The sequence below is a fragment of the Platalea leucorodia genome (assembly GCF_965183815.1).
Source record: "Platalea leucorodia genome assembly, chromosome: 6".
In the NCBI taxonomy this organism is placed as follows: Eukaryota; Metazoa; Chordata; class Aves; order Pelecaniformes; family Threskiornithidae; genus Platalea; species Platalea leucorodia.
The window spans coordinates 82,120,163-82,143,839 of record NC_138828.1 but is presented as its reverse complement, the minus strand read 5'-3'; the positions used below and the strand labels follow the sequence as shown (position 1 = coordinate 82,143,839).

The window sequence follows — 23,677 nt, the reverse complement described above, 5'->3', positions numbered from 1 at the left end:
CTTTAGGTTTTCTTCATTATCAGCTAGCATTTTTCTTCTAGTTAACCCATTCCAGTCCTTCAAATGTAGCATTTGTTCATTTTAGCATAAGAAAGAAGAAATCCATCTGTCAGCTGATGAAATTCCTGGTCTACACTATTTGCAGAGGTGGAATATTTTAAAGAAAGAAGCACAAAGAGACTTGTTATGCTTAGAGTGCATTGGCTTGACTCACATTTTAAATTTCAGAAGACTTTAACGTGCACACTTTAATAATAAACAGTAAAATCACTATGAGAATGAAGTGTTTGTTTTAATGCTTGCACTTTAATGATACTTTACAGAACTTTGGAGGCACTCATGCAATATAAACTTTTTATGGACAGTTGCATTTTTAATTACTGTTCCAATGAGATCTTACATTTTCATTCGCTCCAAGGTACTTGTATTTAAAGCCTTGTCAGCTCTCTAGAAGTATTGCATTAAAGTTCATTTCTTTCAGTTCATAGACTTCAAGAGTAGGGTAAATATTTCTGTATTAAGTTGTCACCGGTAGGGAGAAGAGGTCTCTTAGGGATTCATGCCTGAAAGATGTGGCAACTGTCTGAGAAAGAGAGGCATTATAGCATTGCCATAAGTATAAAGCAGATTAAACCTAACAGCCACAATGAACCTCCAGCTTTGTTTATTGTTAGTTTTAAAAGGAGAGAAAAAAAACAAAGTGACTGCTTTCAGTGTTATAGACGACAGTATACGCAACTACTTCACCACAAACGTTCCTTGTCAGCATTAGCCATTGGGGCTAGAGCAGTCTTCTCAAGTCAGAGGTTGTGTTGCCATTGACTCATGTGTGTTTAATTTTATCAGTTTTTGTTGAAGTGCTCTGATAATATTTTACAAAAATTGAGCATAAACTTTGTAAGCTGCTAAAAAGACATACTTGGAATCTTTGTTCCCCAAGCTATACTTTCAAAGAACATTGTCAGTCAGACTTTGTTGGGTAGCCCCAAAGAGTTTATATGGGAGACATGCTGTTAGCAATGGACTCTTTTAGCAGTGTTTCATCAGAGTGAATTACTGAGCTCTGTTCTCTTGAGGCAAGACTTTGAATATTAACTACAAGAGGGTTGTTTATTATGCTGTTGGTATTGTGGGGGATGATGCATTTTCTATTCAGAGTCCCAAAGACTATGAATAAATTGTACTTGGGCCCTTTCTAGTTCTATCGATTATAAAACCTTCACTGAGTCTACCACGTTTGACCTAATATAATTTGTATCAAAACACATTTGAGATCCACAGCATCCAAAATCGTACAGGACTGTAGATAGCCTTCCCTCTAGTATGAAGAAGCATCCCTTAGACATGCAGAGTGACCAGCTTATCTCCTTGTGTTCTTGAGAAGAGCTGCAATACTGATGTCATCTGCTGAGGGACTCCATAGTGTGTCACTTACACTTTAGGAAATAATTTCCTTCTGGCACAGATTAAGGTATTTATGCATTAACAATAAGCTTGCCAAATCTGTCAATACCAAACCCCAGCAGCTTCACCTCTGCCTCTCGAGTCCTTCGTGTGTCAGTAAGGGGCCTGGCTTCTGCCAAGTCTGAAGCAGAGCTGTGTCCTCTGAAGGTCTGCACAAACGCCAGGGAAGCTGGCAAGACAGTCAAGAGTTGGCATTAGAGTGGATGTAATCAGTCAGAACTGGATTTATCTGGACTTTAACTGGTCCAGGTTGTATCTTAACCTGGATACCCAGCAGGCAACCTGGAGTTTCAGGTCAAACTTGGTCTTTTGGCTGCTCAATAGATTCTTCTGTTGTGTACAAAGTGATATTATAAGTGAAACCACCCCCCCACCCCCCCCCCCCCCGCCAACATAGCAATCATATTATTTTCATTGTCTTTCATTAGTGGCTGACAGAGAGGTTTCTTCTTTCTACAAAAAGATATAGCGCATCTTCAGGTTACAATTCATATGTCTTGAGTTAAATGAAAGGTAGAGTTTGAATTTTCACATTTCATCAAGTATCTTATGTAAAGATGAATTGAAATGGATCCACCTAATACACACACATTGCCACTATCTCCTCTGATTACCTCTCTGTAATAATATAAATGAAGCTACATCTAATCAAATATTTCTTTTGTCTGTAGTGCCCAGACTCAGCCTGCAAACAGGATCTGCTAGCGTACCTGCAGCGCATTGCCCTCTACTGCCACCAACTCAATATCTGCAGCAAAGTGAAGGCAGAAGTTCAGAACCTGGGAGGAGAACTTATTGTATCAGGGGTAAGCTGGTATTTGTATTTAGCCATTTATGTTTCCCATGTAGCACTTGAAAGGGAGCGTTTTTGATGGCAATAATGTACAAAACAAAAACATAGTGATTCATAAGCAAGCTTTTTAAATGTTATCGCCATTATTCCAGACCTTACAATAACTCGCGTAGAGCAATTTGATTTTCCAAGTACCCTTTGTTTATACTAACCCTGTAAAATCTTCATTCTTCCAAAAGAAAAGTAATTTTATAGCCTAGAAAGTCATTGCCAAACTGTGAATATTATAATTATTTGGAGCTTTTTGTATATTTGCTCATATAAATATTCTTTCCTTTGTTAGTACTGGTAATTTCCTTCCTCTGTGCAGAAGCCAGCTCTGTATGAAGTGCATATTGTTAAGATAGTGATGACTAATGGGATTTCATTCACTCAGGTTCCAATGCACACTAGGTTTAGCAAAAACTCTGGAAGGCCAGCAAAATATTTTAATTTTTGATGCACGTGCTGTTTTCAAATACTATTGGCAAGCATAATTATATAGTCTAATTCCTGTCCAGTTATTTCATTTATTTTCAATGAACACTACAAACTTTTTACACACAATCTTTTTTAGAAGTCAAGACAAGAATGTGCAGCAGCAGTAATATTATAAACAATGAATTTTCTACATTTTTAAACTATTTTTTCTTTCCTTCTCCTAATGTTGGACTCTGTGCCTCTGGCAATTACTAGAACCAAGCAGTAGCAATTGCTGCTCTTCATGATTTTCTTATTTTTTTCTTCTAACTAATCACCCTAGTATTCGCCCCATGACACCTTTGTTGTCTTCTAACTCAAATACAGACCATATGTATGTAAATGTATAATATGTTTCACTCTCCTGAGTGTGCGTTCAAAATGATGGTGATTTGTGAGACCCAAGATACTTGAAACAAGATTGTTTTCAAATGCGGTTTTGAAAAAGCACCCTTTCATTGTTTAAGCCCAATCAAGTACGAAGATTGTTAGGACAACTAACTTGTGCCCTTCATTTCATCCATAAGATTCCCCAGTGAAATCACTGGCCTTCCTCAAACATATCAGAAGTCAGAGCAAATGTTCTCAACTACATAACGTTTTGAATTTTTGCAAAGCACTATAGAAGGTCTTAAACATTTGCCAGGCTTTCTTGGATCAGACATTCTGAAGTCATATATGCAATCCTAAAAGGAGCTGCTTAAATGTTCCTGTGTCTGTCCTGCAATTGGTCTTCACTTCTTGACGTATGTACATATGTAACTTTAATACCTTGATCTTCCCACAGCAATGAAAAGATCCTCTTCCATTTTCCTGATATTAATGGAGTGATCTGTCCTTGTATCGCTGACAGCTATGCTGCACAGTAAATGCTATGATCTTTTCTTCCCTACTGCCATCTGGGCCCAGCTTTCATACCCATTGAGTTGTCATATTCATCTATCTATAGCAATTACCCAAATCAGTGCTTCTACCAGCTTGGCTTTTGTGGTTGTGTGTGTTTCTTTTTCAAGTCTCTTTATTCAGTGTATGTGGATGCTGAATAAGCCATTGTGAATCTCTAGCATCTATTCGTTACTGGAACATCACCATCCGTTGTGAAATTTAAGTGGCCGAACCGCTTGACTTCATCGTTTCTAGTCTGGCATTGTTAGCATCTGCTGCTTACCAGGCTTCATCACCATTGTGTTTCTGTTTGGTTGGGTTTTTACAGTCAGTTGCAGACAAAGGCAAAGCAAGCTTCAACCACAGAAATTATTTGTGTCTGTTCCAAAGACTCAGTAGTACGGACATACAAAAAAATTTAAGATTGCCTAGGTTGCTTCTTCTGCTGTTGCTCTGAACAGGAGGTGATATAGAGTTGAACTCCTGTACATCCCTTTTTTGAGAGCATTATCTTGTTACCTGGTATAACACAGTTAGTACAGTGCTTTCCTGATAGTGTTTTCCAAGCTGTTTGTCTTCAAGGTGCTGGGTACTGTATGCTCCTTTGCTATCCAGAGATCTGGTATCCAAGTGCACATCTACATCTGCTTGTCTACTTGCTGCTTCTGCTTCCATCTTCTTCTTCATTTCCTCTTGGATAGCCAATTACAAATAAACAGTATTTTATTTACATTAAAATGAAATACCATTATTTGGCAACTTGCATACAGTACAATGTTAGAAGTACAGTAGAAATCCAGAATTCAAGCTTCCCAACCTATGACTACAGAAGTAAGTTTATGTGAATGCACTATATTTAAGTGGTTTGATGTAAATATCAAGCACCAGGATGATTATTTCAATGTTGTAATTTACTACTGTGTTTACAAAGAACAGCAATATAGTTCAGATTGATCCAAAAGATGAGTTATGATTCAGAATTATTACGGGGAGTACAATTTCTGCGTGAATTTTTACATTATTAAGAATATTAATCAATATTTACAAATGAAATGAATGTATACATATGTATGTATGAATCTATGTGTGGGCATATGTATATTTATGTAAAAAGGAAAGAGACACAAAACCAATTAAAACCTAAAAGACATGAAAGCCACCCCACAGTTCTTATAGTTCTGTTAGAGAAAAATGTGTTGCAACAACTTCAAAAATACTGTGTACCTAACATATAATGTGCTATATATCTTTTGGTGAAACTTCTATTTCTTTTTTTCCCCCCACAAGATTCAGTAGTTCAGTACGGTTTATCTCTGAAAATAAGCATAAAGCTGATCTTGTTTGCTTTTTCCTCTATAGATTAATATGATACTAGCATAGCATATGAAGGGGTTCTTTTTGGCATCCTTGACTTTGTTGCAAATAGAAAAACAGATCAAAAAGTAAGAAAATGTCATGCTCCTGAAGTGTAAATTATTTCAGTAAAGAACCCACTGTTGTTTTTCCCTTTCTTTCTTTCATTCCTTTTCCCCCAGCTCTTTGTCTCCTTTGATCTTTCCCATTAAATTCCCCATATGCAGATAGCAAAATTATTTTCACCAGATAAGCAAGATTTGGCAATTGAGAGTTAGCATACATCAGCCTAACCTCATTAATATCAGTGGAGCAAGGCCAATTTAGACTATCGGTTGACTTGGCCATTTATGTTGCAAGGTAAGACTCTTAATTCCTGACTCCAGCTGAGTTTTGAAAAGTAAAATACGGAAAAAGTATGTGATACCTGTTCTTCAGTGAGGAGCCTTGTAAACTTGAAGAAGATTATAGGGAAGAAAGCAAAGAAAAGGGGTGAGGAAGGAGTCAGATAAAAGCAAAAAGAAATTAATATTAAAAAAGTGCAAAATATTTCAAAAATATTTCCAATCTGTATAGTTGGTATCCTTGTTCCTAATAAAAGTCTCTTTGACTTGGTCCATAAAGAGATATGTGTTTCTGTAATTTTAAATTTGAATATCCAATTTCTAATTCCCTCTAAAAATGAACAACCTCCTTTAATAAAATCACAGACTAAAAGCACTTCAAAATAATTTTCTTTGTCTCTTGCCTTAGTTTATTTAATGTAATGTATATTTGCTTCATAATCAGTTGCACCATTGTATTGGAATGAATCCTCTGAGGTGCTGAACATATGCTACTCTCAGTGAAGTAAATACCATTTAGATATACTTAATGCATGCTGATAGATAGCCTTTTTGTGATAGCTACTTTTGTCGGACAGAGTCGGTTTAAACCATAATGTTTGTTATTTGGATAAAAATTCAGACTTTTTCTAACTCTAGGGCTGCTTTATTTTTTTAGTATTCCTGTCGGACTCCTGTTAGCTAGACGATTACAATAAAACAGATCTATATATTCATTTCTTACTCTAGGATAAATATTCACTTGTTTTGTTTACTGCTGCTCTGAAGCTGATCAGCTCATTTACCTACTCTCCATTTAGGCTATGAGCTTGCATTTTTTTAAAATTCTTGTTTATGTTAGTGGCTTTGCTACAGTTTTTCCTGCAGGATTATATTGCACAGAATCTAAGAAAATCCCTTATTCAAGGCAGCCCCCTATCCTTTGCAGGTTTGTTTCAGAACTCTACAGATATAATCAGCTGTATTATCAGAAAATTTGCCCAAAGAGTCTTAAACTTCTGAGCCAGACAGATATACAGTGTCATACAAACAGCCATGTACCTTTGAACACTGTCCAAAAGTATTGAATCAATAGCCAAAGCACACTCCAAACATACGCTGTAGCTGGGTCCAATTTCCAATTATTTTCAAAGGCCCATTTATCTTACCATAATAGGCTCAGCTACGATACTAAGAGAAGGATTATTATAATATTTCGAAGATACAAGACAGTTTAGTTAAGATTGTGACTTCATCTAGGTGTTCTTGCTTGGTGAATTTAAGCGAGGACTTTGGGGGAAAAAGGAAGGTAAAAGGGCTGGAGCCACCCCATTAACTTTGGGTAGGACATTATGAAAATTCCCATAACACCTGGACTGGGAGGTTGGATACTTAAAATATTAACAGATATAGGATATGCTGCAAAATAACTGTCTGTATGTTTATTCTTGATCAGTAATAAGGTAACTGGAAATAGCTAGTCCTCATCAAAAAAGAGTGAGCCTCATTCTTTATCACAGAATAACGCTGTGCATCCAGCAGTTACTTCAGGTGAGCTGGCAAACAGTTTCCCTATCAATTCTGCCTATGGATCTTACACCTAGTAAAACAGAATGGTTTAAAGGTCATACTTTTCTTTCATTTAAGGCTGAATCACCCTAAACTACCTTGTGCTGTAAAAGCAAGTTGGTATGCATATGGGCAGTGGAGTATCAAGTTGCTACTTATGAATTCTGTAGACTCAGAGAAAAGTCAGGTAATTGGAGGTTCACCTGCTATTAAAAGCGGGTGAGGCCATTTTTCATTGAGTTTGGATTAAGAGCCTGTGCATAAGCAGTTGCTTAGGAGCCACTGATTTGGTATTTCATTCCCCTGCCTCAGAAAGCCTTTCTGGGGTTTTTCTTTTGTTTGTTTGTTTTCAAGTAGGCAGAGAGAACCTTTGCGTTTACAATGCTTAAGAGTACGGAGAAGATGTTGTTTTGGAGTTTGGTAAATAAAGTAATTTAATTCCTCCTGAATCAGGCAAGAATTTAGCATTAGGTAAAAGAAAGTTTGCTGAAGGGAGAGCTGGCAAATTGACAAAACTGCAAAACCGTTCCTTTTCTTCAAGATTCTCAGAAGTGCAAAAAGGTTACTCCTGTTATTTAGCTAGCAACAAAATAAGTTTTACTATTAATTTATAACAGAAATGGAAGAATGATACATGAAGCATACTCACAGAAACAGTCTGTCAAACCATGGTTTGTAGATATTTCTGGGCTGGGTTGCTTGGACTAGCAAGCTGTCAGTGTTTTCAGTAGAAAACAGCTGAGCTAAGACCAAGCTGTACTTAATGATTAATAAATATCACTAATAGGAATTTTGTGGTTTGTCTGCTAGGGATTCAATTTACTTGGAGCTGAGGGTAAGAGCAGTTATTCCTAAATAACTGCTGTGTTCATGTTTGCCGGACAGCGGGTGCTCAAAGAGTTACACAGCACAAAGAAGAGCTATAGTCCTATATCTAAGCTGACACTATTGCAAGACTAGGGTTTGGGTTATGGTATTATCTGACAAGTGGTTATAACACAAGTGGATATACTCAGATTGGTAAAGGAAAGTGAAAGATGGACCCAAAGACCCTATAGATCATTACTAAATTGCTTAAGAATATAATTTGACTTTTGTAATTTTCTTTTTGATTTAGGCTTTATTTTTGCAAGTTGCTTTTCATGTTTACCTACTGTTTCACCCACAAGATTGTAGGAAGAAGTTAGAATGTCAAAAAAGGGGGTTTGCAAATATGAACAGTGTATTGTATGTACCAATGCTGTGAAAATAATGAGACAGGACTCATGGAAAGATATTTGTTTAGGATGGCGTTGGTGGAAAGGAGTTCTGTTTTGAGACTTGGAATGAAAACAATGGGTAAAGGAGAGGATTTTGGAAATAATAAAGAAGTAAGCCAAGGAACTTGAAATATGAGATATGAAAGGGTCAGGGGAAGAAAAAGTCAACCCAAAAGCAATATAGGAATGTGAAATCAAAGAATTGCAATGGTGGGAAAGGACTGAGATAAAGTCAGGACCATAAAGTTGGTGGGACTCCACAATAATCTCTAGTTTGCAGATGACACCAAGTTGAGCGGTGCAGTTGACATGCCTGAGGGACGGGATGCCATCCAGGGGGACCTAGACAAGTTTGAGAAGAAGGCCTGTGTGAACCTCATGAGGTTCAACAAGGACAAGTGCAGGGTCCTGCACCTGGGGTGGGGCAACCCCCGTATCAATACAGGCTGGGGGATGAAGGGATTGAGTGTAGCCCTGCCAAGAAGGACTTGGGGGTACTGATGGATGAAAAATTATCTATGACCCAGCAATGTGCGCCCCCAGCCCAGAAAGCCAACCATATCCTGGGCTGCATCACAAGAAGCATGGCCAGCAGGTTGAGAGAAGTGATTCTGCCCCTCTGCTCTGCTCTGGTGAGACCCCACCTGGAGCCCTGCGTCCAGCTCTGGGGTCCTCAGCACAGGAAAGATATGGAGTTGGGTCCAGAGGAGGGCCGCAAAAATAATCAGAGGGATGGAGCACCTCTCCTGTGAGAAAAGGCTGAGAGAGCTGGGGCTGTTCAGCCTGGGGAAGAGAAGGGTGCGGGGAGACCTTATTGCAGCCTTTCAGCACTTAAAGGGGGCTCATAAGAAAGATGGGGGCAGACTTTTTAGCAGGGCCAGTAGCGATAGGACAAGGGGTAATGGTTTTAAACTAAAAGAGGGGAGATTCAGACTAGATACAAGGAAAAAATTTTTTACAATGAAGGTGGTGAAACACTGGGACAGGTTGCCCAGAGAGGCGGTAGATGTCCCATCCCCGGAAACATTCAAGGCCAGGTTGGACGGGGCTCTGAGCACCCTGATCTGGTTGAAGATGTCCCTGCTTGTTGAAGAGGGGTTGGACTGGATGACCTTTAAAGGTCCCTTCCAACCCAAACTATTCTATGATTCTATGTGGTAACATAAAAAATTTATCATCCTGACACTGAGTCAATTTACTACTCCTAAAGGATAAAAGCATCAGTGAGTTATGCAGGTTAATCAAAATGAGTTCTGATAAAATCCCTCATGTCATATATTCATTATATATGATGTATTTTATGGAAACACTGTCTTAGGGCTTTCTGAAAGTTAAAACAGTGAAGAATTCCTAATTATCCTAAGAAACAACTCAAAGACAAATAGAAAAAAAAGAAGACATAAATAAGTGGCTTTAAAGCCATTTACAATAATTATTCCAAATATGTAACATTAATAAAGATTTAGTTCATTAGATGAAGCTTACCTATTGCTTCCCAGTAAAGGTAGTGCGGACCAGGAGCCCAAAGAGTTTATGCAGTTGGCATCCTTGGAGGGGTTCAAGCCCCAGGCAGACAGTGCAGCAGCTGAGCAGGTCTAATGTTGGTAATCACCTCATTTCAAGTTGAAAGTTGTACAAGAGTCCTCCAGAGGTCTCTTTCAAGTGACATCTGTACAGTGTTTTGATTCAGCTAAGTGAAAGATCCCATAGGGTCTTATTTCTACGTCTGTGAGTTCACATGGTTTTGCCTTTATAAGTGTTGCTGGATTGTACAATAGTATATACCCTGAGCTTTGGGCATCTGGGGGATCATAAGGATGATCCATGTAAAGAATAGCGCAGAAGACTTTGGAAAGGTTGATTTATTTTTATTACTGCTATGGTTATTTCTGCAAAACAGCTGAGTGAAGGTGGATTGGTGGTGGGCAGAGTTTATATTGTGTAAAGAAAAGTAGACAAATGAAGCTGAAGACATAACTGAAAATTTCAACAAGAAAATATTTTTTATTAAATACTCTTAGTTCTTTTGAAGCTACAGTGTTTTGATATAAGGCTGTTTTCAGGACTAAGAAAATATCTCACTCTATAAATGCACATGTAAACACACATACACATAAAAATGAAACAATATATCCTGCATAAATGGAAAGATGTTATCTAGAATTTCATTTGCAAAGCAAAATCGCACTGTACTTGTCTTCATTAGAATATATTCGTGGAGACAAGAAGCATGCACACCATCCATATGTTTACATTTAGTAGGTTAAAATTTAGACAGGTCAGACTTTTATCCTTATTAAGAAGCATTTTGGCTACAGGGAACATGCTCTTGTGCTTTATCAGGTAACAAATATTCATGAATTTCTGAAGATTACATTTATTGCAATTTCTCATTAGAAGAGTTTTCTGCAAAGAAAAGCATTTCTGATACCAAATAATGTTAAGCCATTTAATTCCATGAGAACCAAGCAACATGTTACGGATTCAAGATTGAGGCTTGAAACAAATATGATCATAGAAAAAGATTAGAGAATTGAATGAAATATTGATATATATGCTTCATTACATACTGCATTTGTTTTAAAAATGGTAACCACTCTAAAATCCAAAGCTTGCCTGCTATAGCAGTTATGGCTTCAGTCCAGCATGTTTTCCTATTCCAGGCCTTGCTGAATGAGATGGGAAGAAAGTGGGAATATTATGGCTTTGTGATATAGAAACTGCACCAGCCCTGCAATAATTGGCAAGGCCTAGAGACTATTCTAACATACCCTAAGGTATGGTCCTAAAGGACTATTCCTATAAAAATTACTGTAAAGAAAGAGAGGACTTCAGTGGTATCTCATGTTCACTTCTTTTCCTGTCTTACTGCCTTTAAAGGAGGTGGTTTGGGATGAAGCTTTACCATTTTGTATTAAATAAGAATTCCTCGCCTCTGGGGCGTTCTTAGGCACATCCTGAGGCTTTAAATAAAAATCAGGTTTGTTTCTTGCACATGGAATTATGGAGAACTGAAATTACATAATGACAGATTTAATACACAAGAGGAGATTTTGGACTGTGTTTCTTATACAGAAGTACATCTTTTAGCTCTTGCAATTATTTAACTTCCTGATTTTGGATAGTGGTGAGACTTAATCTCACTTCTAAAAGTACTATCACATGTTGCTTTCGCAGATACTAAAAGAATAACAACTTCAGTTCAGACACATCAATTTCTTGCGCTTTAATTATAGTTCTTGACAACCTGAGTTGCAGATGAGTAACACACACATAGAAACTCACAGACAAGAAGACATACCCTCAAGGGAAAACATTACAGGTTTTCCCAGCCTGAGCAGATTCAATTGGAATTACTGAACCAAACAGCTTACAACAAAGTATTTAATAAAACTCACAAAAGGAATGTATTTCCATTAAATGTAGGAGGTCAAAATAGCCTTTAGGAAGAGCTCAAGCTGAGTGAGGAGGGTTAAAAGTTGCCTCATATCTTTAACCTCTGAAATATTTTCTTCCACACTTGGAACATATTATTATTACTGTTATTATTTATGAACCTCATAGGAGCAAAGGAAGAATAGGTTTGTTCTCACATCATTAACCTTACATAACTGATAAGAAGATGCATCAACAAAAAGGGTTTGTTTTGTATAATGTATTCAAGACATTGGTATGGAGTCAAAGTAGAAAACTATCCAGTATCAGAAAAATCGATCCTAACCTGTTACTGTTCGATATTCTCAAATGCTTTCTTTTAACAGCAATTCTTTCTAATTTTGACTAACATATCATCAAAATACCTTGTGAACTAGGTTACCAGGTAGGTAACAGTATCACTAGAAAATGAGATGAAACATAGAAGTGATTTGTCCTAAATCTCATCAAAGACCAAATTAGAACCCTGTAAAACTGGCTTAGAGCATCAATAACCAATCCAAAAGACTGCAGAAACATTTTCATCCTTTTTCATACCTGCAACTAGATTCAACGTTCCTTTTGTCAAAAAACTAGAGAAGTTACAGCTTTACTCAGTCTCAGATGGGATGTTACATATTTCATCATTCCTTAGCTATGACAGATAATGAACAAAAAAGAATTTTCCATTTATCCATCAAGCTGATCCACTACAGCAACAGGACATCTTTGGGTCAGAGGTGTGACTGTGTTAAGGTCTCAGACTTTTATGATATGTGTCAGCTTGGCATTTTTACGTGGCCTTTCCAAGCTGTTGTTTCAATTCCTCAAAATATATCCATTTTTACCTTCTGTAAGTATACCAGTAGTACACATAATGTTTCTGTGTGGTTGATACTCCTCAGCTTTTCACAGTCTTGCTGTACTCAAACTTTATAGACAGCAGCCACTGGTACCTTAGTGGTGCCCGCCCATTCCCCATCATCCGTCCATCTTTTTAAGCAAGAAAGCAAGCACTTTGGTGTTTTTTTCCAAGAGATCTTTGATGTCAAACTGAACATGGACCCTTTTTTTAACTTGATTTCTAGTGCCTGGGTGCAAGTGATTCAGTCAACGACTTGATCTGCATTCACATACTTTTCTTATGCTCTCAGGTTTAACTTATGTCCCTTAAGAAAATATTTTAGAGTATTAAAGTCTTCATTTACTGTCTCTTTGTATTTCCATGTATTCATTTAATTAATCTTAGTTGTATTCCTTGGAACACTTCGAATATTTCCCTCCTTTCTTGAATGCATATACTTTTCTGCAATGTTTTCAGTTAGGTATATTCCTTCTCTGCTTTTGTTCACTGTTTAGGCAAGTAATGTATTCTAGTGTATGTTCACAAATCAGTCTTATCTTTTTTGCTCTTCCCTTAATTTTCTTTTTATCAACTACAGATATCATATTAAGCAGGTCAAAACAAGATTTCAGATTTGAGCAGTGCTAGCCCCAAAATACCATCTGGGGTATTATCTGCTACCTAATCTATTGAACTGTTTGTATCACATTATCATGATAGAATCTACCATATTTCTTCATATTTCTCATCTTGTGTTGTTACTGGAGAATATTCTTGGCCATACTCAGTCTTCCAGAATTTAATTGTGCTACTTCCATATGTTTCTATTCCAGTAAAAGACAATTTATTTATTTTTAGGAGATCTTAGAACTGCTTCTACAAGTGTAATATTTCTCACATTTAAGGATATATCCTCTGAACATCCTTCTCTTTGTCAGAATGAGCAAGCTTGCTTAGGCTTAATAAGGTCTGGCGGTCATGGGAGTTTGAAATATATTCCTACTTTATTTGGCAAAAACAACTGTGGTGCAATAGTCAAGTCATACATTACCTACGTTATGAATTAACTGGATTCTACTTGGTACTTTTTACCATAAAAGCCTTTAAAAGTTCAATTTTTCTTTTCTCTTTGGCAGACTAGTAGACATACATGTTAATAAGGAGTAGATGCAATACAGGGTACCAGAGGTGTTTTTCCTCCTCTCTATCTTCATACATGCAAATAGCATGAAATCAAGATGATGTAATGAGAAATCAGACAGACATATGTTTAATTCAATTATGAACTGAAATTCACAGCACTATCATCACTTTTCATTACTCAGATGCAGCCTAGTTTTGCATTGTGTTCCTGAAGTTATATATCGTCTCTAACAGTCACAACAGCTCTTCATTTAGTCAACTGGACTAACCAATTTGTTGAGTTTTTAAATCCACAAATATGCTGGTTTAAAGTAGCATCTGCAGATACTGCAGGATTAGATTTTGATATAAGTTTTGAAGGTTAAGAAGAAAAACACTTGACTTCTGTTAGGTGAAGTGACTGGTAGTAGACATGAGTCACACACTTTCTTTTTTCAATAGAACGAAAAGAGAGAAAAACAGAGCAAACAAACAGAGCAGGGAATACACATTAATCATTACTAAGACTGAAAAAATAATCATGATTAGATTACAATTTACATGATCCTTGTAGCAACAAAAAGCCTAAGGGAAAACGTCAGTATTAACTCTGTGTGCTTATAATACATACTCTTAAAAGAGATTTAAGGAGCATTCATTTTTCATCTTCCAAAAGGCAGGTTCTTATGCTAGCGCTCTTTACTGGCACTGAATAGTCCCCTATTCTCTGAGCAGTTTTATTTAATGGAGTTAGGTTTAGCAGTATATTCTATTTTTTTCAATTTTAGTATACAGCTAGGTTATTAAGAAAATCCCAGTGGATAATATAAGCAATTATGTTTACTTTCAAACCTGCTTTTCCAGAATTTGGATGATAAAAATTCCATTTACAATAAATTAGAATGAATATCCCATTTTAAGCCCTCCAGTTTCAGTTCTTGGGAAGTTTTTTGAAAAAATGTGCTTCAGCCTATAAGGTTGCCATTGTCTAAAAATGTACGATCTTTAAAAACATCGCCTCTTTGCAATTTTGTTGATATTTTCTGGAACTTTAAAGTGTGCTCTGTAAATAAATGTACGCCCAGAATTTTTATACTTCCCTCACTTGTTCTTTCAGCACAGTTTGTCAGTTCTAATTTTCAATGCGAGAAAAACATAATTCTTTCCTGCCCTCCTTCACATAGCGGTGTAGGTGGCCTGCCCTCTGGCTTCCTCTATTCAGGGGTCAGCCCAGAGGGCTGGATTGTGTAATGTTTATTCAGTGCCGGTGGACACAAGTGTAATTCCAGTTGTGGTCACTGGAATTTCAGCTGCCTGCATCAGTGTTTATGTTTTTGTACAGTTCAGCTGTTCAAAACCATACGCAAAATAATGCTACTCAGATGTCTGTCAAGCAAACTCATGCCCGATCTGATGTCAATCAGCTTTTAATAGTGATAGAGCTTTCTATCCTCTCTGGTTTTCATCAAAAGGTGCCAAAATTTATCCCCTTTCCCAATCAGCAAACCCTGTAGGGCTTGCACGCTTAACCTGTGCTATGGGAGCAAGTGAGAGGAACCACCAGACAGCGGGGTTACTCATCGTGGAAGAGTCCCTGTTTCCTTGACCAAGCATAGCTCCTTCAGCACACGTTTTCCTCTCTCCTCACCTCTACGCTACGGCACAATATTTCTCTTGCTCTCTCTCTCACTATCTCTTTTCTGTATCTCTCGGAAATCAGACTGGAGTTCAGAGCACTTTCACTACCTTTTATGAGGTAGAGTGTGATGTCATAGATGGGGGCAGGGCTAGTCAACTTTCTACCCACCCACCCACCTGTGCTGAGGGAGCTACACTTGAGACCGGAAGCAGTGACTCCTCGACGGTGAGTAACCTCCTGTCTCATCTATATCGTTAACTCTCTCTCTAGATCTGGGGGTGGAGGGAAAAAACATGCGAATGGGGGATTTTTTTGTTAGCTTTCTTTTTTTTTTTTTTTAATTAACCATAGGGCTCACAGAATGAATTGCATGTGTCGTTATAGTCACCTGCGAAAAATCTGTTCCTTCCTGTTCTGAAGTCCTAGACTTAATGTCATCTGTAAAGCCATGATCACGTTTCTTTGCAGAGGTGCTCCGTTTACTGGTGGTTAAACTCATCCTTCAGTGTTTATCTTGCATTCTGAAAAGGCAGACTCTGGTCCCCTTCAACTCAATTGCTGAAATTCCATTCATTTAATTATAGTAGTGCTGGGCCATCATTTTTCTAAAGTACTTTATAATTAAAGATAGAATGGTGTTATTTATATATTTATCATTAACTGTGGGTAATGCCTGTTTTTACAGGACAGGATTTTTATTTTCTATATTCTCTGTTACTGTTTTTATTTGTTTTATCCAGAATGTTTATGAAGCTCTGTATTGACAATAGGCTGATTATAATACCTATTTTATAGATGAAATGAAATTCAAAAGTAAATTGTGGAAGATGTGAAATTAAGTAGGAAATCAAATCCCAGGAGATGTAACTGAGATTTAACCTTTGAAATTATAAATCAAAGCATTTGATTTTTTCTGTGATAAGAACTTGAGATGGGCAGGAATATTGCTAACTGAATTTCTTGGTGTTTTTCTTGTGTCACTACCTATACATGACTATTTTACTTTAAAGCACTGTCTTGTTCCCTGTTTCCCTTGGCCCCAAGTATTACTGCTTTACTGTTTTAATATCCGTCAGCATTTTAAAAAAGACAAGATGGACCACGAAGATCTTCCTTTCTTGTTCTGCCTCTTGGGTATCTATTAAAACTGTCAAGATGTCAGAGCTCTCATACTAAAGGGCAGAAGAAGGATCATATGAAGATTTTGACCCCTAGGGATACTGCAAATCTTGCTGTTCTTCTTCATTTAAAGCTCTTTACCAGCTCCGTGTGGGGTCTTGTCATATCTCAGTGAAAGGCACAGAAAGGCAGGAATGCATATGCTATAAATCAAAGGCAAAGAGAGTGCAATCACAGCCTTTTCAGCAGAGGTGGTCCATAGTCTGATTGATGAAGTACTTCTATTTTCAGGTGACTAGGTGGCTTTGAGGAATTGGGTATAGGATCCAGAGCCTTCCATCTTCTGGTCACCGGCATGTATTGGGGATTGGTCAGTAGTGATGGATAGATACTGCTCCCTGATGGCTCAGTGATGCTCTTTGTATCAATGCATAGGAGATCTGAATGCAATTCTGGGAGGATGAAAGTCTTGTTTACAAAGCTACCAAAACTTTCACTAATGACTGTTTCCATTCCTGTCAGAGAGAAAAATAAGGACAAAGAATATAAAAATTGGCTCCCTGACAGGTAGTAGCTTTTCTAGCTTTGACTAATGTGTCCAAGGAGTTTTATTACTACTGCGTATGCCTTTAGTGAACCAAACATTGAAGTCTCCAAATCTTCCTTTGCAAAGTCAAGAACTTGTCTAGCAAATTCAGCTTCCCTAGAAAACTTTGATCTTTTAAGTAGGAAAGGAAAAGCAGGTTAGTCAATCTCTAATGTTTCATTGGGAAAACTTTATAGGAATTGCTGTTGCTAAAGGCGGTTTAAGGTTTGTTCTTTTCAGAGGCAAATGCTTTGAGGTAAAATTTAATTTAGATTCTAAGCACATCCTTTGCTGATGAATTTACAGAATTGTTTTTGCACATAATTATCCTTGCATAATGCAGGAAACCTTAATTTTTGCACGGAATAGGTAAAACATGAGGACCAACTGTACAGTGCCCCTAATCTCACTTGAATGATACGAAAGCATTTTGGTGGCAAAGAGAGGGAAATTCTTTTTAAAAGTGATATAAGGATTGGGAACAGGAAATCAGAATTGGTATCATTCAGTAATTAAGGTGAATTAGAGATACTGATCCGCACTGAGGGGATATTATGGAACAGAGATGTCAGTGGATTACTTTAAATCCAGAGAAATTTGCTCTCTGATTTTATCTTGTAAAATGAGCAAATCAGCAGTTGACTAACTTATGTATAGGGGGGAGTTTGTAGAGGGAATGATATTCAAAATAACATAAACTGTTGCGATAGTTAACTTGGAATCTGCCTGTGCCAAATCTAATATTTTTGTCCGTGCAAACCCAGGATGTGAGTTTGCCTGAGTAACCTAACACTGGGAGAATAAATAGCCTAATTTTATATTTACTGAACTAATTCCCCTGTTAAATTATTTTACCGGCAGCTATGATTAAAAAAAAAAAAAATTAATACATCTAAAGTGCACAGATTCCTGTATTTTACAACTTTGGCTTGAATGTGTATTCAGTCAATTGCGATGTTTGTTTTAACTGTATGTTATTTACATGTACATAAATTGAAGTAAAATATAATAAGGCCTAGATTTCAGCTGATTTTATTTAGTGTGTAATATGAAAACTCTTGAAAGCAAATATCTGAGCAACTTGTTCCAATATATGCTAATTTAAATGAGTTAAATCTTCATAAGTGTTTTGCAAACTGAAAGTTACTTTACAATAAGGCAATCTTAAAAATTGTGTTGTTTTACATTTGCAAGCACATTGTGTGTTACTGACTCAAAGCAAAACCAGTAACTAGTATATTTATACCTATATATTTAAGCAGGTCAGCATTTAAATTACAGATTTGTTCCTCAGTCATGCTGGCAAGGTGTGAGCAATACTTTAATGATGTAAGATCACATATAGGGATCAAACGTTTTTTTCAGTATGATTAAGATAGCGATGTAAAATTCCCAGTTTTTCTGTATTTGCCAGGCTGATTTCTCTTACAAGTTGAATTAAAACTTTGTGGGTTGGTTCTTACCTTCTTCTTTTTCTATATGAAAAGTGAGGGAGAGCTATGAAATGCACCATCTGTTCGCAAACCGTGTCAGCTGGCAGATAGATGCTCATCACCCTGCCCTCTCTTACTGCAGTTTTAGGCTGGTATAACACCATTGACTCGAAAGGAATTACTTTTGATTTAATCTTGTTGAAGCAAAAGAAGTCACAATGATAGTGCACAGCATTCTAGAGGACTCTGTGTTGATTTAAATTGCAATCCTTTTAAACTTCGACCTCAGCTCATTTGAATTGTCAACAAAAATGCTCGATAGCACTTGGACTGAGTACAGTGGTTGGAGGAAACTAGGACTGCCTTAACACCCTGGACTTTCTGTTGCTGGGACAGTTGCATCTCAAAGACATTAAACATGATTCTGTTCAATCGTAATCCTTTGGATTTTTATCAGTCCCTTCTGAGCATCTCAAAGCAAACACGATGGTGTACCCTCGTAAAACTGAAAACAGAAGCAAATATTGTCATTATTTCCCTTCTGCAAATGAGAACACTGAGCCACGCTCAAGGCAGAAAAGATCTTTAGCATCATGATGAATTTCAAACACTACGTCCTTCTCCAAGACTCAGATAATTTTCAAGACCAGCATTTCTCTGTCTTCCATTATATATTCCAGTTTCCACTCTGGATGGCCAAATAAAAATTAAAAAAATAAACACAGGAGAAAGAGTTCACTGTAGTTAGGAAGTACAGTTTGAAAATGATGGAGTCGGAAAGAAATCTTGCAGTAAGAGGGGGAGGCTACCCCACTCAAGTTGTGCAAAAGGTGAGAGTAGGTCTATGGTGTAATGAAAACTGAGTATTTTATTATTCAGAAAGATTTTCCTTGAATTATGAAGAGGTTTTGACTATTATCTCCATTGTTATGTGGAGAGTGATTCATCTAGCCAAGTGTAAACACCTGCATCTGTGATGTGCACTCCAGGCTTCCTTTATAATTAGTGGAGACCAATAGCCATTTCTAGAGAGCAGATATTGCTGTTTCAGGTAGACGCTAACAACCGGTTAGATTAGTAACATCTTAAAAAAAATGATAGAGGCATGGGCAAGTGAATTGAACCATGTACTAAGACAAGCATAGAGTCAAGGGGTTTAGCCTTGGGGGTCTTTTGAGGGTGTATATTCATATGTAAGTGATGTAAACTTCCTGTGCACTTAGCTGCCGGAGAAAGGAAACTGCCTAATTTTTTCTGAACATAAATATTTAAATTGTTTTGTAAGGAGCATTTATCTATATAAAGTAGCTCTCTTGGGGTCCCAATCTCATTAGTTTCTGTAGGCTGGAGGGATTGATTTATTTTGTAATATGTGGTTTCCCCCCATTTGATACTTTTGGTGATCAAAAGAGAAGAATTAAGGAAAACAATCTCAAAAATATTCATTAACTTTGATTGAATTCTTGGACTACTGGGTCAAATCCAATTTTTTGCAGATGTTCGTTATCTATGCCCAGATTCACTGTACTGTCTTTACAATTCTAATGCAGTTTAGGATCTCTACATATAAATAAAAAGGTGAGGTACTCTGGCCCATCTCTGTAGAAACTGAACCTGTGAAAGATCTCAAGTGCTCCACGGTTCCTGGCCTTCTCCACCAAGCACAGGAGGAGTCTGGAATGCCTTGATCCAGCACCTGGAGTTAGGTAGGGTGAGTGCAGGGTAAGACTTCATTTATAGAAATGGAAACTTCGAAAACCTTGCCTAGGTCATCGAACACATTGTCTCAATGGTTTTTATGAGCAGCCCTGTTTTTCATTCCTAGTGAAACTGTTCAATTACAGACATCTGAAAAAATGCTTCTGGGGGTTCTATTGCCACCAGCTATGAACAGCTTTTGGATCCTGACTAATATTAAAAGACATTCAGTCACAATTCTTCTGATACCAAGTAAGTGGCAAGTGTTCAAGGCCAGGTTGGATGGGGCTTTGAGCAACCTGGTCTAGTGAAAGGTGTCTCTGCCCATGGCAGGGGGTTTGGAACCAGATGATATCTAAGGTCCCTTCTGACCCAAACCATTCTATGATTCTAAGTGCAGACAAGTCCATAGATAATCATGACTAATGTACAATTTTTAAGTTAAGTAAGAGTTTTATAAGAAAAGAGCCAGTGCAAATGCTTTTTCATTTCACCATTCTTCTAAATAACAGCTGAATTTATACCTTCTTCTCCTTTACATAAATTCTGGATTAGAGGGAAGATTTGGAGATGTGGGTGAATTAATTTGTTTTTGTGTAGGGAAGCTTGTCCTGAGGTGAAAAGCACAGAAAACATTTGGGTTATGTGAATCATTGAGGCTATAAGTACTTCTGCATTTGTTGTTCAGGGAAAATGCTATCTAAAGTACTGAATCTCAAAAGAAAACAGAGACCAAGTAAATCAGGATTTCCTAATATGAATATTTTCAGAAAAGTGTAGTACAGCACTTAATCAACTTGAGTGAGGTATTAAATATTTGTCAATAATTGGTGATATTTTTTCCTCCTTTCTACAGTTACTCAGTTTTTCCCTTTGGATAAAACACTTGCTCTTGTAACAGTGAAAATGAGATCGCCAACATCATCTACACTACTCTTTTAGATACATTTGCATGTATACAGAAGAGAAGGCTAAGGGGAGATGTTGTTCTCTACAGCTACCTAACAGGACGATCTAGAACAGCCAGATCCAGACTTGTCCGAGGTGCATAGTGACAGGAAAAGGGGCAACAAACACAAGTTTAAGGATGGGAAATTCCAATTAGACATAAGGAAAAAAAGTTTTACCTCAAGGGTAGTCAAATTCAAGTGCAGGGTGGAGGTCTCTAGCCCAGAGGTATGGGAGACTATCCGTCCTTGGAGATACTCTGGCTTTGAGCAAAAGCCTGAACAACCTCATCTAATTCAATTTGTTTTGAAGAGTGCATTGGACTAGATGACCTCAAAAGGTTATTTTCATCCTAAAGTATTCTATGATTATATGAATATTTGCATAATAAAATCTGAGTAATAAAAACAAGCCTTTACAATTCAGAGCAAGATTTTACTCAGTCCAGTTTATTCTTAATTTGCTGTCATCTTTGCTTGTTCTTTCCTTGTGAACTGCAACAGCTTTTACAGTTGTTTCTGTTTTGTTCTGGTTTCGTTTGTTTGCAGTCTCCAGTAATCCTTACCTGTTTTGCTGGTTTTTAATAATATTTAGTGTTAGCTAAAGTTAAAAATGTAATGAACAAATGCATTCACAAATTGTATATTCAGTAATGGACCAGGGAAAAAACCTTCTAGTAAGGAACACTTACTGAACATTATTTAATCATTGATTGAGTTGGTCAAACAAATAGAACAGTTAATTGTGAATATTGTATTTGGAATAAAATGTTAGAATTTCCTTTAGAAATTATTTGCCATATCATTAAGCTATCTCTGTCAGTGCTGGGACTTTTCTGAAAAGCTGAAATGGGGCTCTCTCTTGAAGAGTACTGCGGAGATTCAATTTTGTTTCTTTATTTTGTTGCATACTGTTGTAAAGTCCTGAAAAGTGCTCAGGGAATCGAACGGAAAAAGGAACGTTTCCACTGATTGAGTTGAGAAACACTGCAAGGACCCTCAACTCCAAGGAAGTAAAAGCATTTTAGCACCTCAGAAGTGATCAATATTTTGAATGATCGAACCCTTTATCTGCTTCTATGAGACATAAAATATACATGAACAACAGGAGTCAAACATTAGGAAGCAAGGAACAATTGTCCTGGTACTATCTTCCATTCTACAAGAGGATTTTGTTTTATTCATTTTGACTCTTTGATGCATTGTTTCCAAACCCTTTCCCGAGAAAAGCCAGCTATGCCTGTAGAGCAGCTATCTTCAAAGTGTCTCTGTGCTGACCTGGCCAAGAGTAACTTTAGAGATACGAAGCTAGCTGAAGGAGCAAATTTGCCTCAAAATGTGACAGATCCTCACATCTGAAGACATGGAGATAACTCATATACAGATACCATTCTGACACTCTTGCAAATTAAAAAACAAGTTGGGAAAATATCACATTTTTCAGCATTGCAGTCTGAAATCCTGCATTATGCTGCTTTTCTTTTTGTTTTCATTGTGACAATATCAGGAAGAATAGCAGGAGATAACACATTCTTATGTAAAGAATATAGTGTTTCTATGCTTTATAGATTTTTTTTTTTTATCCGAAGTCTCCTGCATTTTATCACTGAGAGTACAATTTCCAGCCAACCAGACATGATGTGGACTCCCTTCAGGTAAGACTGTAAGAAAGACCTGCTTTTCTTGTTATTATACCTGTTCTCTAGATAAAGAACAAAAGGTTTGCTTCCAAAACTCAGTTTGAAAGAGCACTAAATTATTTTGTGCTTTTAAAAATGATATCTATCTTCAAATTACATAGAAGTCAGAACTCAAGTCAGCAGGAGGGAGATCAGTAGCACAGACTAGTTAGATAACCTGTATTTCCTCTTTTAGATTTAACTGCAATTGGATAGGAAAGTGGAAATTTGTACTGAGATGCTTTTGACAGAGTCCTGTCTGTGCTTTTCCATCTGTGCCATCAGGTTCAGACAATGTCATATCTTGTGTAGACTTCTAGCACACGAATCCCTGTGTAAAATGGTGTATACAATCCCGGCAATACACAGACCACTTACATAAAGTTTTGTATTAATTACTTTTTATAATTGGGACTGATACTGAGCTTCCATGGACTTCTTACTCTAATTTTCTTTAGTAAGTCTCCTGGCAATATAACAAAATCATAGTTATAGTTTGAGTTAGCGTATCCTGTCAAGTATAGTTCAGACTTCTTCTTTGTTTCAGACATTTTATCTTCTCTTTGAAGATTAGGTAGGAGCCTATCTTCAAATCAGTCATATGAAAGTCTGTTTCCTGTTAATCATCCAAGAAGTCAGATCAAACCATTCCATGGGACAGGATGATTTTAAAGTGGCAAATGTGGTTGTACTAATTTTGCTACAATTAGTAATGCAACTGCAATGGCCATTAGAGAATCATATTTTTTTGTCCATGACATTCCATCATAGGCATCATTCTTCAGGCATTAGTTCTCTGCAGAATGAGGCAGAGTTAGAAGAAGAAAACCTTGAGCCATCATGGCAGAAGACTCATTCCCATGTTTGTCAATTGTAGGTTGATGTAGAAAGTGTTTCTTCCTCTACGTTCAACTTTAGCAAAGAAAACCTGTAGTATAGGCAACCATGGCGCTGGCAAAGTTGCGGGCTGAAATTCTGTTCCCATCTACCAAACTCTGACTTCATCGACTGAGGATTTCTTCCTTGGTCTG

At 37.2% G+C, this 23,677-nt stretch overlaps 1 protein-coding gene across 3 annotated transcripts in view; it reads left to right on the top strand.

The window, feature by feature from the left end:
• CTNNA2 (catenin alpha 2) overlaps positions 1-23,677 on the top strand; it is a gene marked incomplete at both ends in the record, with an annotated part of 509,011 nt that overhangs the window by 476,471 nt on the left and 8,863 nt on the right. The window contains 2 exons of one of the 3 annotated variants that reach the window (XM_082315551.1): positions 2,136-2,270; positions 15,266-15,409. The exons of 1 other annotated variant lie outside the window; for it this stretch is intronic. In XM_082315551.1, the coding sequence (XP_082171677.1) occupies positions 2,136-2,270; positions 15,266-15,409 (279 nt within the window). The remainder of the gene's footprint in view (positions 1-2,135; positions 2,271-15,265; positions 15,410-23,677) is intronic. One more of the 3 variants, XM_082315552.1, reaches the window with a different exon arrangement.